At 44.7% G+C, this 19,346-nt stretch overlaps 1 protein-coding gene across 7 annotated transcripts in view; it reads left to right on the top strand.

Moving 5' to 3' along the window:
* Nucleotides 1–19,346, top strand: part of KYAT1 (kynurenine aminotransferase 1) — a 46,414-nt gene that overhangs the window by 11,383 nt on the left and 15,685 nt on the right. For 4 of the 7 annotated variants that reach the window (XM_056540311.1, XM_056540309.1, XM_056540312.1 and 1 more), the window contains 8 exons: nt 1,156–1,214; nt 5,257–5,407; nt 6,699–6,848; nt 7,734–7,820; nt 12,460–12,585; nt 13,857–13,977; nt 15,744–15,820; nt 17,175–17,264. In XM_056540311.1, coding sequence (XP_056396286.1) covers nt 1,156–1,214; nt 5,257–5,407; nt 6,699–6,848; nt 7,734–7,820; nt 12,460–12,585; nt 13,857–13,977; nt 15,744–15,820; nt 17,175–17,264 — 861 coding nt within the window. Of the gene's footprint in view, nt 1–1,136; nt 1,215–5,256; nt 5,408–6,030; nt 6,211–6,698; nt 6,849–7,733; nt 7,821–12,459; nt 12,586–13,856; nt 13,978–15,743; nt 15,821–17,174; nt 17,265–19,346 lie in introns of those variants that run through there. The other 3 variants (XM_056540308.1, XM_056540313.1, XM_056540314.1) reach the window with 3 other exon arrangements.

Below are 19,346 nucleotides of genomic sequence, written 5' to 3'. Positions count from 1 at the left end.
TCGCGGCACCCATGCAGCACCCACCTGTTTTTTCACCGGAACCGCTGGTGGGTCTGAGTCGCGACTACGGGGACGGAAGTCCGTGACGTCAGGACTCCGCCCCCCGTGTGACGTCACGCCCGTCCCCTCAATGCAAGTCTATGGGAGGGGGCGTCACGCCCCCTCCCATAGACTTGCATTGAGGGGACGGGCGTGACGTCACACGGGGGGCGGAGTCCTGACGTCACGGACTTCTGTTTGGATAGGGGATAAGATGTCTAGGGTGGGGGTACCCCTTTAAAGGTTTTCTGTGTAAATTGGAGAGTTAGTAGGGTGTTTTGTATTTTTTTTTGTCAAATATTCTTGTGCACGACATGCGACACAACAAAAAAAAAACTACAAAATCTACTTGTAAAAGCCTTAGTAAATGAGGCCCATCAGTAACTTGTAGAGATGAGCGAACTTACAGTAAATTCGATTCGTCACGAACTTCTCGGCTCGGCAGTTGATTACTTTTCCTGCATAAATTAGTTCAGCTTTCCGGTGCTCCGGGGGGGGGGCTGGAAAAGGTGGATACAGTCCTAGGAGACTCTTTCCTAGGACTGTATCCACCTTTTCCAGCCCACCGGAGCACCGGAAAGCTGAACTAATTTATGCAGGATAAGTCATCAACTGCCGAGCCGAGAAGTTCGTGACGAATGGAATTTCCTGTAAGTTCGCTCATCTCTAGTAGCTTGATGTAGCTTCCCATCAGTCTGACAGATGACTGTGTGTGGGATATAGACGTGATGGGGATTGCAGCGGAGATGTGTGTAATGTTTTGTAATGCTCCATGTTATTCATTAATCCTACAGAATGATTTGCCCTGTGGGTCAGGGCCAGTGGTCAGATTGGGGGTACATAGGGCATCATTTCATCAGTTCTTGTGACCATTATTCAAGTAGGCACAACAGTGCACGGTCTAGTGGCCTTATACTGAAAATCATCCTCTCTGCCAGAATGAACTCGCATTCTTTAGCGCTTACAAAGAACAAAGTCCAGGGTCTGATTTTCCAGTCTGGTTCCTCATGTAAAGGGTGGGGGGGCCGATCTTCTGGTCACTGTTCTTTAAAGCCTCAGAGGAGGGGGATTCGGAGCAGTCATTCACCACTCTATGCTTTTACCACCCACATACAGAACAGAATGGCGAAGCGGATCCAGGCGCGGAGACTGGAGGGAGTGGATGAAAATATCTGGTGAGTTGAGTTGCAGATGTGAGTGCGCGCAGTACAGGAGACCGTGGACCCCCAGAAGGATATAGATGTATTGGAGAGAGGTCAGAGAAGAGACTAAACTAGTACATGGACTGCAGGATAAAACTTACCAGGAAAGGTTAAAGGACCTTAACATGTATAGAAGAAAGAAGAGACAGAGGGGATATGATAGAGACTTTTATATATATAAAGGGAATCAACACAGTAAAGGAGGAGAGGAGATTTATATAGGAGAAAAACTAACACAAATGGACATAGATTTATATTAGAGGGAAAAAGGTTTCTGCAGTAATATCAGGAAGTATTACTTTACTGAGGGAGTAGTGGATGCATGGAATAGCCTTCCTGCAGAAGTGGTCGCTGCAAATACAGGAAGGAGTGTAAGCATGGGATAGGCATAAGGCTATCCTTCATATAAGATAGAAATAGGCATAAGGCTATACTTCATATAAGCTAGGGATAGGTATAACGCTATCCTTCATATAAGATAGGGATAGGCATAAGGCTATCCTTCATATAAGATAGAGATAGGCATAAGGCTATCCTTCATATAAGATAGAGATAGGCATAAGGCTATCCTTCATATAAGATAGGGATAGGTATGAGGCCATCCTTCATATAAGATAGAGATAGGCATAAGGCTATCCTTCATATAAGATAGGGATAGGTATAACGCTATCCTTCATATAAGATAGGGATAGGTATAAGGCTATCCTTCATATAAGATAGAGATAGGCATAAGGCTATCCTTCATATAAGATAGGGATAGGTATAAGGCTATCCTTCATATAAGATAGGGATAGGTATAACGCTATCCTTCATATAAGATAGGGCTAGGCATAAGGCTATACTTCATATAAGATAGGTATGAGGCTATCCTTCATATAAGATAGGGATAGGTATAAGACTATCCTTCATATAAGATAGAGGTAGGTATAAGGCTATCCTTCATATAAGATGGAGATAGGCATAAGACTATCCTTCATATAAGATAGAGGTAGTTATAAGGCTATCCTTCATATAAGATAGGGATAGGCATAAGGCTATCCTTCATATAAGATAGGGATAGGTATAACGCTATCCTTCATATAAGATAGGGATAGGTATAAGGCTATCCTTCATATAAGATAGGGATAGGTATAAGGCTATCCTTCATATAAGATAGGGATAGGCATAAGGCTATCCTTCATATAAGATAGGGATAGGTTTAAAGCTATCCTTCATATAAGATAGGGATAGGCATAAGGCTATCCTTCATATAAGATAGGGATAGGTTTAAAGCTATCCTTCATATAAGATAGGGATAGGTATAAGGCTATCCTTTATATAAGATAGAGATAGAAATAAGGCTATCCTTCATATAAGACAGGGATAGGTATAAGGCTATCCTTCACATAAGATAGGGATAAACATAAGGCTATCCTTCATATAAGATAGGGACAAGGACTGTTTATAGTATTCAGAATATTGGGGAGACTAGATGTGCCAAATGGTTCTTATCTGCCTACAAATTATTTGATTTTAGTAGACCACCATATACATTAAATGATTGGCCGGTCACACCAAAATTGCTGTACAGTCAACATGTCTAATGGGGGCCTTTAGTTGGTCTTACTTGACCTCATACTGGTAAAAATAAACTTTTACTTGTGATCCCCTGCTTTTGTAGTCCCCCATCACCACCTTTGGTGCCAAATAAAGTTGGGACTATTTCACTGAAACACCCTAGGTGAATACGCCACTAGGATGGTAGGATGGTTTGGACAAAATAGGTGGCTACCTAAGGTGCCAATGGTATGATGAGTGCATTTCAGAGTGATGGCCCAACTGTTATGGTGCACATCCGGAACCCGTGGCCTGGTCACCCAGAAGCATGTCCCGCCTCTGTGTAAGGGCTCGTTCACACGGCCGCCTGTCCCCGTTAATTAATGCCCATTCTACAGTCCATTTGACAATTTTTAAACGGGGTGCAAACGGCTGTAAAATAATCCCATTGATGTAAATGGGATTTTTTTTTACATTCCCTTATCACCCGTTTGCACCCGTTTGCTTCATGTTCCATTTTTTTTTTTTACGGGAGAAAAGACATTTCATGCAGTATTTTTCTCCCATGAAAAATAACGGAATAGAAACGGATATTATAAATTTAACATATAAGTCTATGGCAAACGGATGTAAATTTAATGTCATCCGTTTGCCCCCGGTTTATAATATCCGTTTTTGAACCGTTATTACTTCTGAGCATGCTCAGAAGAGGTAAAATCAGCAGACTCCTGCAGTGCTGCAGGACTACTACTACTATTCCCATCATGGAAAATACTTGTTTCCATGATGGGAGTAGTAGTTCCCCCAGCTGCGGGAGCCTGACGGTGGCTGGGGAGGCTACATTAGTGTTTGTACTACTACCCCCATCATGGAACAGAGTCTGTTCCATGTTGGGGGTAATAGTACAGGGGCTGAGGGATTGATCGCACCGGGTCTCCCTTCTGAGAGCGGGCGGCATGCTCTACTCCTCTGCGATGTATATACTGTGTGAACTTTCATTTTCAAATCCCCCGCCGGGAGCCCTGAATGTCCGTCACTGAGGAGCCATTCAGGTCTCCCGGCGGGGTTTTTAAACTGCTACTGTGACCCCCAAATTTATGCCCCATGCATATTTATAATAATTTATTGGCCCCAGTGTGCATATCCTTATTCCCCCCAGTGTCCTTATTTCCCTTACGCCTGCTCCTCATCTTCTTGGAGCAGGGCAGCAGCCGGGACATGTCGGGAACCGGCGGCAGTGAATGAATGAAGCCGACATGTCCCGCATGTAGGGGGCATTCATTCATTCACCGCCCAACATCTCCCCGCTGCTGCCCTGCTCCTAGCGCAATCAGAGCGCACCGCTGGGACATGTCTATTCTCTGCTGCTCATTTCTGTCGGGTACGGAGATGTGCAGCAGAGAATAGCAATCCAGCGTGGGTAAGTAGAAAATCCAGACTTTATTAACTCACGGTAAAAACGGTACAAGCAACCAGCAGATCAGACGCGTTTCAGGCGCATGCGCCTGAAACGCTTCTGTTCTGCTGGTTGCTTCTACCATTTTTACCGTGAGTTAATAAAGTCTGGATTTTCTACTTGCCCACGCTGGATTGCCGTTCTTGCGTTTGGATTTGTGTGCACCAGGCTGGGTGCGAATCCGTGTCGAGGGTGTACGGGTGGAGCGAGCTGGATTACATTGCCAAATACTTGCAGCAGAGAATAGGCATGTCCCAGCAGTGCGCTCTGATTGAGCTAGGAGCAGGGCAGCAGTGGGGACTCGTAGGGCGGTGGTGAATGAATGAAGCCTACATGTCGGCTTCATTCATTCACCGTCGCCGGTTCCCGACATGTCCATACTGCTGTTCTGCTCCAAGAATATAAGGAGCAGCAGCGGGGGGGGGGATAAGGACACTGGGGGCTCCTTGGTGCCGGCCATACAGGGCTTCTGGCAGGGGATTTGAAAATGAAAGTACATGCCGCCCACTCCTGTGCTTTATAACTGCTGATCGCATCGGGTCTCAGAAGTGAGACCTGGTGCAATCAATCCCTCAGCCTCTGTACTACTACCCCCAACAGGGAACAGACTGCTCCATGATGGGGGTAGTTGTACAAACACTAGTGTAGCCTCCCCAGCCGCCTGCAGACTCCCATCATGGAGTAGTAGTACCCTGATGGGAGTAGTAGTAGTCCCGGCTGTGGGAGTCTGCAAGTGGCTGATACTAACGGATGAAAAACTGATGGAAACGGATGCCACTAAATTGCATCAGTTTGCATCAGTTATTAGAATGGTCCGTTTAGGAGGCAATAACGGAGAAAATATGAACGGGGGACAGCGGCTGTGTGAACCTAGCCGAACACCTATACAGTAGTTGCATATTTGTCAGCCCTTCCGAAATAAGGATTGTTGTGGTAAGAATATATGGAGAACAATCGTCTAATATCCAAGCCCGAGCCTAACACGTCTCTTCTCAGATCGTCTCCATGTTATGTCTCATTCAGGGTGGAATTTGTGAGCCTAGCCGATAAGTATAAAACTGTGAACCTGGGACAAGGCTTTCCGGACTTTTCTCCTCCAAGTTATATAAGAGAAGCGTTCTCCAAAGCCATTACAGATGAGCACACGTTACTTAACCAGTACACCAGAGCCTTTGTGAGTACAACGCCTTCCTCCATGCCTGTCACTGTCTAGCTATAAACGTATTTATCTCTTAGTTAGTCATATTTTCTACAAGTGTGGTATTAAAGGGGTACTCCGCTGCTCAGCGTTTGGAACAAACTGTTCCGGACGCTGGAGACGGCGGCAAGAGTTTGTGACGTCATAGCCCCGCCCCCTCATGATGTCACGTCCCACCCCCTCAATGCAAGTCTATGGGAGGGGGCGTGACAGCGTCACGCCCCCTCCCATAGACTTGCATTGGGGGGGTGGGCGTGACGTCAAGAGGGGGCGAGGCTATGACGTCACGAGCTCCCGGCGCCGTCTCCAGCGTTCGGAACAGTTTGTTCCAAACGCTGAGCAGCGGAGTACCCCTTTAAGGGTTATATTTTTGTGATTGCCTAATAATAGGGTCACAACTCAATTGCCACACTTCTGTAACGGTACTGACCAACCTGACAATTTAACCAACCACACATAAAGGGGGAGATTTATCAAAACCTGTGCAAAGGAAAAGTTGCCCAGTTGCCCATAGCAACCAATCAGATCTCTTCTTTCATTTTGCAGAGGCCTTGTTAAAAATGAAAGAAGCGATCTGATTGGTTGCTATGGGCAACTCAGCAACTTTTCCTCTGGACAGGTTTTGATAAATCTCCCCCAAAGTGTCAGACAGATTCCCCTGGTGAGGGACTATCCAGTATGCCAAATCCTTCTTTTCTGCGGTAGAAGTCAGGACACCCCCTTGCACACTAAATGGTCATCCAGTCTCACCAAAATCAGTGTGTTTGGACAACATTTAGGTAATGGTCACCTTAAAGGGGTTATCCAGGAAAAAACTTTTTTTATATATATATATCAACTGGCTCCAGAAAGTTAAACAGATTTGTAAATGACTTCTATATTTTTTTTTTAATCCTTTCAGTACTTATGAGCTGCTGAAGTTGAGTTCTTTTCTGTCTAAGTGCTCTCTGATGACACCTGTCTCGGGAACTGCCCAGTTTAGAAGCAAATCCCCATAGCAAACCTCTTCTACTCTGTGCAGTTCCCGAGACAAGCAGAGATGTCAGCAGAGAGCACTGTTGCCAGACTGAAAACAACAACTCAACTTCAGCAGCTGATAATTATTGAAAGGATTAAGATTTTTTTAATAGAAGTAATTTACAAATCCGTTTAACTTTCTGGAGCTAGTTGATATAAAAAAAATAAAAAATAAAGTTTTTTTTCCTGGAATACCCCTTTAACTCCTATGTACTCTGCCACCACCCTCAATAATGTTGTTTCATTGCAGGGACATCCACCTCTGGTGAAGGCCCTCGCCCAGCTGTTTGGACCACTTTTTGGGCAAGAACTAAATCCTTTCACCAATGTCCTGGTGTCAGTGGGCGCATACGGTGCTCTTTTTTGTGCCTTCCAAGCTCTGGTGGATGAAGGAGATGAGGTAAAACAGTATAATTATATGACCCTATATAGTAACTATGTTATAGAATTGTCTTCTCAATTGCCCCTTACTTGTCTTGCCTGTCTATACCAGGGGTGGGAACTTTTGTCTAGGGCCATTTGAATGTTTATGTGATCATTCGCAGGCCATACAAAATCATCAGCTTAAAGGGGTACTCCCCTGGAAAACATTTTTTTTTTTTATCAACTCGTGCCTAAAATTTTTAACAGATTTGTAAATTACTTCTATTAAAAAATCTTAATCCTTCCAGTACTTATTAGCTGCTGTATGCTCCACAGGAAGTTCTTTTCTTTTTGAATTTCCTTTCTGTCTGACCACAGTGCTCTCTGCTGACACCACTGTCCATTTTAGGAACTGTCCGGAGCAGGAGAGGTTTGCTATTGGGATTTGCTCTTACTCTGGACAGTTCCTAAAATGGACAGAGGTGTCAGCAGAGAGCAGTGTGGTCAGACAGAAAGGAAATTCAAAAAGAAAAGAACTTCCTGTGGATCATAACAGCAGCTGATAAGTACTGGAAGGATTAAGATTTTTTTTTTTTTTTTTATAGAAGTAAATTAAAAATCCAATGGAGTACCCCTTTAAGCCTTGTTCCTTTTGGTGGCTGCAGCTGCTCTTCTTGGCTTAGTGGAGGGTCAGCATGCATGTCTGCCTGTTTCTAACCCTGTAAGTCAGTGTTTCCCAACCAGCGTGCCTCCAGCTGGTGCAAAACTACAACTCCCAGCATGCCCGGACAGCCTTTGGCTGTCCGGGCATGCCGGGAGTTGTAGTTTTGCAACAGCTGGAGGCACCTTGGTTGGGAAACACTGCTGTAAGCTATACTCGCTGTGCTTTGTTTTGAAGAAAATGTGTAACTTCTTATTTCAGGTCATCATCATCGAGCCATTCTTCGACAGCTATGAACCAATGACATTAATGGCCGGCGGACGATGTGTATTTGTTCCCCTGAGACCTGTAAGTGGTTTTATATTCCGAAAATACAATCTGTTGTGCGCAGAGGACTGAGGACCGCTGGGGTCCCTACTGTATTAATGCATTTCTGTTTATGTTACGTTTCCCAAGGGGATCATCTTTTACTTGTCTGGAAGAGAGGTTGGCAATGAAACAAGGCAAGTCTAAGGCCCCGTTCACACTACAGGTATCATCCTGAAAAAAAAAAACTTCATTATTACTCCTGGCAAAAAGTCCTGAAAACGGGAGTCAAAAAAATCCCATTCATGTCAATGGGATTTTTTTGAACATCCTTTTGCATCAGTTATGTCCGTTTTTACTAATGTTAGTTATTGTTGCCGGCACAAAAGACGGTGGGTGCATGCACTAATTTTTGGTCCGGCAAAAAAAAATGGTGAAAAACTGGATGTTAAAATTTTACATTGAAGTCTATGGGAACCGGATGTTCAAAAAAAACAAACATCCATTATCATCAGTTATTTTCAGGTTTTTTCAACATCTGTTTTTTGTACTGATCATGCTCAGTACAGCGTTACAAAAACAGGGTTAAAAAACTGATTAAAAAAAAAAAAAAGTGGGTGTAACTGGTAATAACGGATGGTAACGGATGAACATAATCAGGCTTTTTAAGAATAAAATCATTAAAAATAACGATGGTCGTCAGTTATCATCCGTTATTACCAGTTATTGCATCCGTGTTTTTTCATCTGTTATTGTAAAATAACGGCAGTAAAAAAAAAAGCAGGATGTTACCTGTAGTGTGAAAGGGGCCTTAAAGGGGTACTCCGCCCCTAGACATCTTATCCCCTATCCAAATGATAGGGGATAAGATGTCAGATCGCCGGGGTCCCGCTGCTGGGGACCCCGGGATCCCTGCTGCGGCACCCCGCCATCATTACTGCGCAGAGCGAGATTGCTCTGCACGTAATGACGGGCAATACAGGGGCCCGAGCATCGTTATGTCACAGCTCCGCCCCTCGTGACGTCACGGCCCACCCCCGTCAATACAAGTCTATGGGAGGGGGCGTGGCGGTCGTCACGCCCCCTGCCATAGACTTTCATTAAGGGGACGGGCCATGATGTCATGAGGGGCGAGCCTTGACGTCACGCTGCTCCGGCCCCTGTATCGCCCGTCATTACGCACCGAGCGAACTCGCTCTGTGCAGTAATGATGGCGGGGTGCCGCAGCGGCGATCCCCGGGGTCCCCAGCAGCGGGACCGCAGCGATCTAACATCTTATCCCCTATCCTTTGGATAGGGGATAAGATGCCAGGGGCGGAGTACCCCTTTAAAGGTCACAAGGTTTTTGGTGTCTCTGATGGGAGCAGGATTTGGAAAAGATTGTGGTCTAAAACCTTGTATAGACTATTGTAAGCTTAATAAAATCCCCATAAAAATATCAATACCCTTTACCACTTATTCCCGGTCTTTTTAACCAGATACAGGGGGCTCGTTGGTTCACCAAACCGGATCTTAGAGGTGGTTATAATCTTATCTGCATACGTGAGGGGGATGAGTGTTAGATGGCTATTAATACTCCTGAGGGGCACTTTTAATATTGTGTGATGCCCTTTGGGTTAAGTAATGCTCCAGCCGTTTTCCAGAATTTGGGTAGGGTCCCTTTACATATATGCGGCGTCCATTTTCAGTTCCCTCTGGCGTAGCTTTTGGATTTTGGAAAATGAAACCAGAACCGATCCCGTTCATTTGAATGGGACCTTTCACAATCATCCGGCGTCTCAGTTTAGACGCCGGATGATTTGACTCACCGGACCGTCACACCGGAACGTTCCCCTGTCCATGCCGCATACCTGTCAGGTGGCTTCAGATGTCGGACCCTGTGTTGGTCTATGGAGGCATCGCCGGACAGAACTGAAAGTACTTCGCAACATCGGCTTTTGCCTCCGGCACGCCATCCCGGCTGTCACAGGGAGTGATTTTGGGAGGGATCACTGTACAGAGAGAACAGTCAAAGTTTGGAGGACTGGTACAATGAATACTACACAACCAGGGCGCCTCCTGCTATTGCAAAACTACAAGTCCCTGCAGCTCCCAGCGGGCATGCTGGGAGTTCTAGTGCTGGAGGCACCCTGTCTAGGTTTGGTTTGAGCAATTACAGTTTTTATTTTTCAGGTTTTGTACCACTAGCTCACTAGGATTGACTATGCCTACCTTTCCCCACGGCTTTATTTTCAAGGTAGGCATCGTCAATCCTGGTGGGCTAGTGGTACAAAACTTGAAAAAATAAAAACCTTAATTGTAATTGCTCAAACCAGGGTGCCTCTAGCATTAGACAGGGTGCGTCCAGTACTAGAACTCCCAGCATGCCTGTTGGGAGCTGCAGGGAGTTGTAGTTTTGCAACAGCAGGAGGCACCCTGGTTGGGTAGTATTCATTGTACCAGTCTAGAGACAGGATTTTTTTAATTTTGGCAAGTAATGCTCCTCTGTAACTGTTCTTTTTTTTTTCTGGTATGAAGTGACCAAAATACGCAATTAATCCCAATATTTTTAATAAAAAAATAAAAAATTGAATTAATAAACAAAATTATCAGCAGCCTCACGCTGATGTCCGCCGTACTGTGAACAGTACTGATCATGGCATCTGCAACAATGCAACAATCCTGGCAGCAGGGGCAAGAACCCCACCCCCTACCATTTCCCATCATGGACAAAACTGAGGCTCTGAATAACTGATGGCACCTGATGACAACTGATGGCAACTTATGTTTTTGACTGATGACAATTTATGCACTTTTTGAGCATCATTCGTGCCATCAGTTGGAAACAGTTTAAGTAAAAAAAAACTGAGCCTGACACAACTGACATATGTAAACTTAGCCTTTATGAAATTTCCGTGAGTTTTTTGGTAAATTTTTGTTGGTCTGCCTAGACTATATTCTCATATATTCCTCTGACTGGTATTCGCCCTATTCTTTACCAGGTTTAATTTTGTTGTTACGCATTGTCCTGGATTTAAAAATATGTAGGCAGGAGATTTTGTGCCAAACAATGATGTCATGTGACTCTGATGCAGGGATTATACTGCCCAAGGTTCTTGTGGTGTCAGCTGTAGTTCCTGCCTTTACCTCAGACATTAAGGCCAACCATGGTTTGGTACCGGCAGGAACTCCTCCTAATAAGCTTTTTGTACCCAGCCAGTTCCGCCACGGCCTGTCCATTAGAAAATGTCATTCCTCACCACTGGCAGGTCACCCTGGCATAGCTGGAACCAGGAAATTGGTACAAAGAGTGGTGGCCAACCATTGGCCGGGATGTGAGAGCTTTTGTTGTGGCCTTCTAATCCTGTACTGGAACCAAAACTCGTCCCGCAGAGAAACGGTGTCCTCTTCCTATTCCTGAGAGAGGTCATGGACACACATATCTATGGAACTCATGACCTATCTACCTGCCTGTACTTTGGGTTGGTGTGGATAGGTTTAGTAAACTATCTAATTTAGTTCCATTGGAAAAGCTTCCTTCTGCTGAAACCCTTTTCATAAAATGTTATTGATCTTGTTTATCTGCTACAAGTCTACCAGGCTTGCCTTAAAGGGGTACAAAATGTTCTAAACGCTTAGAGCGTGGAGCTTGTGACGTCATAGCCCCGCCCCCTCGTGACATCACCCCCCCCTCAATGCAAGTCTATGGGAGGGGGCGTGACAGCCGTCAAGCCCCCTCCCATAGACTTGCATTGAGGGGGCATGGCTATGATGTCACGAGCTCCCGACACCGTCTCTGAACATTTTGTCCCAAAAACTGAGCAGCGGAGTACCCCTTTAAGATTTTTAATGCTTTCCATCGTCCTTTGCTTAAGAAACATGTCCCCTCCCTTGCTCCTGTCCACAACCCTCCCCCTCCGGTTGAAATGGAAGAACTTGAATATGACGTCTCTAAAATCCTTTGTAAAGTGCAAAATTCTATTCAATATCTTGTACATTGGAAAGGTAATGGCCCAGAGAGGAGTACCCTTGTTAGGGAGTTTTTACAACTCTCATCCAGACAAACCCACACCAGGGTTAAAGGGTCTGGTGGCCCCTTGTAAAAGGAGGGGGGGGGGGGTTACGGTTACATTCGCGCCTCTCCTAGGACTTAGCAGTTCTGTTTCCTCCTGTGTATGCAATGAGCATCATTCCTTACCCTGATGTCTCCCCTGCATCTGTAACGCTCCCAGACCTGGGGGTTTGGAGTCTGGCCCAATGGCTTTTGGTCCCGGCATCCGGCAACACTATCTCTGTTACGGACCCAGCTAGTTAACATTGCTTGTACGTTTAGTTTGTGCTTCTTGTATTTTTCCGGTTTGCTGTTTAGTTTGTCCTTAACCCACTGTGTCCTAGCCTGATCCCTGGAATTTGTACTGTGTTTGCACTCATTCAGTATAGGGTCCGTCGTCCAGTTGGGGGTCTTTCACTTAGGGTATATGATCAAGTAGACAGGGATAGAGGCTGTGGGTGACCTGAGGGCTGCACATATACCTGCTCAACGTGACAGTCACTACATGAAACAGTATTGCAGTTTATAGTTGAGTAACATTTATGCATTTATCTTGTAGAGATATTAAGCTGTATGACATTTTCTTCTCTACTACCATGAGCCATGAATGTATAACAGGCCTTTCTAATTACCTCTTCTCTTTTTGGTTAGCCTGCAGATGATGGAAAACCCCCAAATAGCGGTGACTGGCGGTTGGACCCTACTGAGCTGGAAGCAAAGATCAATAAAAATACTAAAATTATTGTGTTAAACACCCCAAATAATCCACTGGGAAAAGTAAGTGAGAGTGGAGAGATAGAATTTCATCATGATATGATAAATATACCACTGTATGCTGTATTAAAGGAGTAGTCCAGTCCTTAAAAACTTATCCCCTATCCTAAAGATAGGGGATACGTTTCAGACCGCTGGGACCCCCAGCAATCCCCCATATGGGGCCCCGGCAGACCGTGGGAAGGGGGCGTGTTGACCACCACATGAAGCAGTGACACGCCCCCTCAATACAACTCTATGGCAGAGCTGGAACGCTGCCTTCAGCAATCTCCGGATCTGCCATAGAGTTGTATTGAGGGGGTGTGTCAGCTGCCACTTTATGCGGTTGTCGACACACCCCCTTACCGCTGCCGGGGCCCCGCACAAGAGATTGCGGGGGGTCCCAGCAGTCGGACCCCCTGCAATCTGAAACTTATCCCCTATCCTAAGGATAGGGGATACGTTTTTCAGGACTGGACTACTCCTTTAAGGGGGTACTCCGCCCCTAGACATCTTATCCCTATCCAAGGATAGGGGATAAGATGTCTGATCGCAGGGGTCCCGCTGCTGGGGATCTCTCCTGCAGCACCCCGAGTCATCAGCTCTCCGGAGCTAAGTTTGATCTGTGGCTGATGACAGGCGGTACGTGACGTCATGACTCCGCCCCTCATGACGTCACACCCCACCCCCTTAATGCAAGTCTATGGGAGGGGGCGTGGTAACAAACCTAGCTCCCAAGAGCTGATGACTCGGGGGCTGCAGGTGAGATTGCGGGGGTCCCCAGCAGCGGGACCCCTGCGATCAGACATCTTATCCCCCTATCCTTGGATAGGGGATAAGATGTCTAGGGGCGGAGTACCCCTTTAAGTATAATCCTAGGAAATATGCCCAATATAGGTCACGGTGATAATGAGATTATCATGTGTTGCTAAACCTGAAAATTAATAGTGACATTCCTATAATCCAGATTGTTCAGATGACCCAATGCTTTTTCCACCCCAAAACTGGAAGATTGGTCAGAAATCACTGGACAACCCCTTATTATGTCTTATTTCTCTACTACTACAAATAGGGGATGAGTGTGTTTTGTGGAAGAAACCCCCTTTAAAATCAATCTCTAAGGCAGTGTTTCCCATCCGGGGTGCCTCCAGCTGTTGCAAAACTACAACTCCCAGCATGCCCGGACAGCCTTTGGCTGTCCGGGCATGCTGGGAGTTGTAGTTTGGCAACAGCTGGAGGCGCCCTGGGTGGGAAACACCGCTCTAAGGACTTACATTACTTTCTTGCTTTTGCAGGTATTCAGTAAAGAGGAGCTGGAGGAAATTGCTAATATCTGCGTGAAATATGACCTTATATGTTTCTCTGATGAAGTGTATGAATGGCTGGTGTACGATGGGAACCAACATACACGAATTGGTAAGTGTGACAAGCATCCGATGGGGTGAAGCAGCTGCAGCGTCCTACAAGGTCTGCATACACACTGCTAGTATTGGTCTCAGAAGACCTTTAGGGAGGGTTCCCATTAGCATTGGGGACTTCATGGGTTTATTATGTAAGGGTGGGTTCACACCACGTTTTTGCAATACAGTCCCCGTATACGTTTTCAATGTGAAAACCGTAGGGAACCATATTGAAAACCGTATGCAGTGACTCCCCATTGAAAACCGTATCCCAAACGATGCATCCGGTGGCATCCGTTTTGCATCTTGTACGGTTTTGTCCTTTTTTTTTCCCGTACCCAAAACCGTAGCCTACCACGGTTTTTGGTCCGGGTGAAAAACCGTATTAAACTTTATATGTTTTTTTTTTTTTTTAACATGGGAGTTAGAGATGAGCGAACTTACAGTAAATTCGATTCGTCACGAACTTCTCGGCTCGGCAGTTGATGGCTTTTCCTGCATAAATTAGTTCAGTTTTCAGGTGCTCCGGTGGGTGGGAAAAGGTGGATACAGTCCTAGGAAAGAGTCTCCTAGGACTGTATCCACCTTTTCCAGCCCACCGGAGCACCGGAAAGCTGAACTAATTTACGCAGGATAAGTCATCAACTGCCGAGCCGAGAAGTTCGTGACGAATCGAATTTACTGTAAATTCGCTCATCTCTAATGGGAGTCAATGGGAACCTTACAGAACCGTTTGTGCATACGGTTCCATCCGGTTTGCACCATACTGTTTTTGACTTTGCGCAGTTTTTTTTTCTTGGAATTTCAAACTAGTGAAACTTTATTCATAATGGAGTGAAAAGTTAAAGGGATTATCCAGGAGAAAACTTTTTTTTACACATCAACTGGCTCCAGAAAGTTAAACAGATTTGTAAATGACTTCTATTAAAAAAATCTTAATCCTTTCAGTACTTATGAGCTGCTGAAGTTAAGGTTGTTCTTTTCTGTCTAAGTGCTCTCTGATGACACATGTCTCGAGAACCGGACAGTTTAGAAGAGGTTTGCTATGGGGATTTGCTTCTAAACTGGGCGTTTCCCGAGACACGTGTCATCAGAGAGCACATAGACAGAAAAGAATAATCTTAACTTCAGAAGCTCATAAGTACTGAAAGGATTAAGATTTTTTAATAGAATTTACAAATCTGTTTAACTTTCTGGAGCCAGTTGATATATATAAAAATAAGTTTTTTCCTGGATAACCCCTTTAAAAACGTATAGGTTTTTTTCTTAAAAAACGGATGCAACCGGACATCATTTTTTTAACCGTATACGGGATAAAATTTGTACACAGGTTTGGTACAGTCTGGTTTTGAGGAATCCGTTTTTTCATCAAAAAGCTGATACAGGAACTGTATTGCAAAAACGTGGTGTGAACGCAGCCTAACTTGCGTTCTGTGTATATGAAGCCAATAATAGAAGTGCTGTCTGTCTTATCTGCTCCATGGGGGAGATTTATCAAAACCCGTCCAGAGGAAAAGTTGCCCAGTTGCCCATAGCAACCAATGAGATCGCTTCTTTCATTTTGCAGAGGCCTTGTTAAAAATGAAAGAAGCGATCTGATTGGTTGCTATGGACAACTGGGCAAGTTTTCCTCTGGACAGGTTTTGATAAATCTCCCCCATATCTCCAAACCGTGGTGTGAATGCACCCTTATTCAAATCTGCCAAAAAGATGTTGGAAAGGGGAATCTTGTTTGTTTGCAGGGTGTACGGGCATTAACCATACTCCTCTCAATGTCCCCAGCTAGTCTCCCGGGAATGTGGGACCGAACCATTACTATAGGAAGTGCTGGCAAGACATTCAGCGCCACTGGATGGAAGGTAAATATACTGTTTATTGTTTTGGCTATTGAGTTATATTTCAGAATGAAAAGTGGATTAAGGCCGGCCATAAACCTTAAAGGGGTACTCCGGTGGAAAACATTTTTTTTATTTTTTTTTTTAGATCAAGTGGTGCCAGAAAGTTAAACAGATTTGTAAATAACTTCTATTAAAAAATCTTTACCCTTCCAGTACTTTTTAGCAGCTATATGCTACAGAGGAAATTATTTTCTTTTTTAATTTCTTTTTTGTCTTGTCCACAGTGCTCTCTGCTGACACCTCTGTCCGTATCCGGAACTGTCCAGAGCAGCATAGGTTTGCAATGGGGATTTTCTCCTGCTCTGGACAGTTCCTGTTATGGGCATCAGGTGTCAGCAGAGAGCACTGTGGACAAGACAAAAAAAGAAATTCAAAAAGAAAAGAATTTCCTCTGTAGTATACAGCTGCTAAAAAGTACTGGAAGGGAAAAGATTTTTTAATAGAAGTAATTTACAAATCTGTTTAACTTTCTGGCACCAGTTGATTTAAAAAAAAAAAATAAAAAAAATATTTCCCACTGGAGTGCCCCTTTAATGCTGATTTAGTAAGGGTTTCGGACTAGCCAACAATCTAATGTGTGTTGCGGAGAAGTAGGCCAATTTCAGGAGGTAGTTGTCAGGGATGTTGGGCTGTTGGATATCATCATGGCCAATACAATTGTTTTGAAGGGGAATAAGCAAACTCCAGAGGTTTCTGGCAGCAATGTACTCTTCTGACCCCAATTAGATTGCCAAAGATGAGCCTGCATGTGCATAATGGGATTGAGAGAGAGAGAGAGAGCAGTTGGCCAAACAGGTCTGACACCTATCTAATGTGTACGGACAGCCATAGTCTTAAAGGGGTACTTAGATTTTTTTTTAATCAACTGGTGCCAGAAAGTTAAACAGATTTGTAAATGACTTCTATTAAAAAATCTTAATCCTTCCAGGACTTATCAGCTGCTGTATGCTCCAGAGGAAGTTCTTTTCTTTTTGAATTTCCTTTCTGTCTGACCACAGTGCTCTCTGCTGACACCTCTCTCCATTTTAGGAACTGTCCCGAGCAAGAGCAAATCCCCATAGCAAACCTCTCCTGCATTGGACAGTTCCTGACATGGACAGAGGTGTCAGCAGAGAGCACTGTGGTCAGACAGAAAGGAAATTCAAAAAGAAAAGAACTTCCTGTAGTCTTATCTCCCTGAGAACAAAATGATCGGGCAGTTAAAATCAGATATGTCTGATCCTTCTCTTATTGCCTACTGTGATCACTGACAACCATTAGAACCTTCTGTTGTTTTTCTTTCCTACTTTGAAGCAAAGCGTATTCTCTGTTACAGGTTGGCTGGGCCTTTGGGCCAGATGGTCTTCTTAAACATCTAAGAACTGTACATCAGAATTCTTACTATCACTGTGCAACTGGTGCCCAGGTAAGAGTACGAGCGTGAAAGACTCTTCTTACAGAAGCTGACCACTCCGGCTCCAGAAAGTTAAACAGATTTGTAAATGACTTCTATTAAAAAATCTTAATCCTTTAGGTACTTATGAGCTGCTGAAGTTGAGTTGTCCTTTTCTGTCTAAGTGCTCTCTGATGACATCTGTCTCGGTAACTGTCCAGAGTAGAAGCAAATGCCCATTACAAACCTCTTCTACTCTGCGCAGTTCCCGAGACAAGCAGAGATGTCAGCAGGGAGCACTGTTGCCAGATGGAAAAGAACAACTCAACTTCAGCAGCTGATAATTATTGGAAGGATTAAGATTTTTTAATAGAAGTAATTTACAAATCTGTTTAACTTTCTGGAGCCAGTTGATATAAAAAAAATAGAAGATTTTTCATGGAATACCCCTTTAACTTTTCACTCCATTATGAATAAAGTTTCACTTGTGTGATTGAAATTCCCCCCCCCCCCCAAAAAAAAAACTGTGCAAAGTCAAAAACTGTATGGTGCAAACCGGATGGAACCGTACACACATACGGTTCTGTACGGTTTTAAAAAACGTATACGTTTTTTCACCCGGACCAGAAACCGCGGTAGGCTACGGTTTTGGGTACAGGGAAAAAAAACGGACAAGACGCAAAACGGATGCAACCGGAATGCATCGTTTGGCATACGGTTTTCAATGGAGAGTCAATGCATACGGTTTTTAATACGGTTCTGTACGGTTTTCAAATTGAAAATGCATACGGGAACTGTATTGCAAAAATGTGGTGTGAATGCAGCCTAACAGAGAAAAGACCGGACACACCTTTAGGGTCTATTCACACAGCAGAATATCCACTTGCGGAATTCCGCCTTAAATAAAAACCTATAGACTCCTAAGGGATTCCGCACTCCCATTCACACTTCTGAATTTCCGCTTGCGGAAATTCAGAAGTGTGAATGGGAGTGCGGAATCCCATAGAAGTCCATGGGCTTTAATTTGAGGCGGAATTCATCCAAAGTGGACGTGTCAGAAGTTTAGTTTCAGAATTGAGAGGCAGAAACGCTCAGCGGTGCCCCTTTGTTTTCGGCGAGATCACTTAGTATGGACTCATTGATAGTCTGAAACCTGTTCCGAGTCCATAAACTCTGCTTCTCCTTGGCTCCCATGAGAAAACCAAGTACTTATTGAGGAGCGCTGAGCAGGAACAGAGGGGCACAGTGCTCAGCCAATCACTTCTGTCCCTCAGTTCCAGCAATCGGTGGGGGTCCGGGGGCTGATCCAAACATCTAACATGTCTCTGTGACATTTCAGAAGTCCATTAGAGATACACTTTAAGAAGACTAAAAGACCAAATACATCACTGACGGCCAGAAATAAATCTATGTGTACTGCACATCAACAGCAATGAGTGTTTACTGGATATCTGATACTTGCTCATCTATGAAGATTCCTTTAAAGGGGTACTCTGCTGCTATACATCTTATCCCCTATCCAAAGGATAGGGGATAAGATGTCTGATCGCAGGGGTCCCGTTGCTGGGACCCAACCCCCCCCCCCCCCGCGCGATATCCCACAGCACCTAACATTCTGAACAAATGCCGGATTCCTGCGGCAGTGGTCGTGACATCACGACCACGCCCGCTCGTGGTGTCACGCCATGCTCCCTCCATTCATGTCTATGGGAGGGGGCGTGTGTCGGTCTACACGCCCCCTCCAATAGACATGAATGGTGGGGGCATGGCCGTAATGTCATGATCACAGCCTCCGGCTTTAAGTGTTCTGAGCACCGGAGTATCCCTTTAAATGCTTCCGAGATTACAGCATGTTGTAAATCTTATTTAACAGTATAGGATGCTGTTCATTGCCATGTACAGTCAATATAATCTATATATGCTTGATAAAGGCTATTGTTGCCGAAACGTTGTAACTTTTGGGGTGAATAAAGAAACCAGCTTATGAAGATCCTTGACCTATTGGTGCTGTGATTCCTGGACTTTGCATACACTAATACCAGGCTGGCTGCCTGGGTGTTTCACATGCACGGAGGTTGGTCCACGGTGCTGTCTCACGCCAACTCTTGTAATCTA

This window comes from Hyla sarda, chromosome 9 (assembly GCF_029499605.1).
Source record: "Hyla sarda isolate aHylSar1 chromosome 9, aHylSar1.hap1, whole genome shotgun sequence".
Taxonomy (NCBI): Eukaryota; Metazoa; Chordata; class Amphibia; order Anura; family Hylidae; genus Hyla; species Hyla sarda.
The sequence above is the reverse complement of the archived record's forward strand: the minus strand, read 5'-3'. Positions and strand labels throughout refer to the sequence as shown.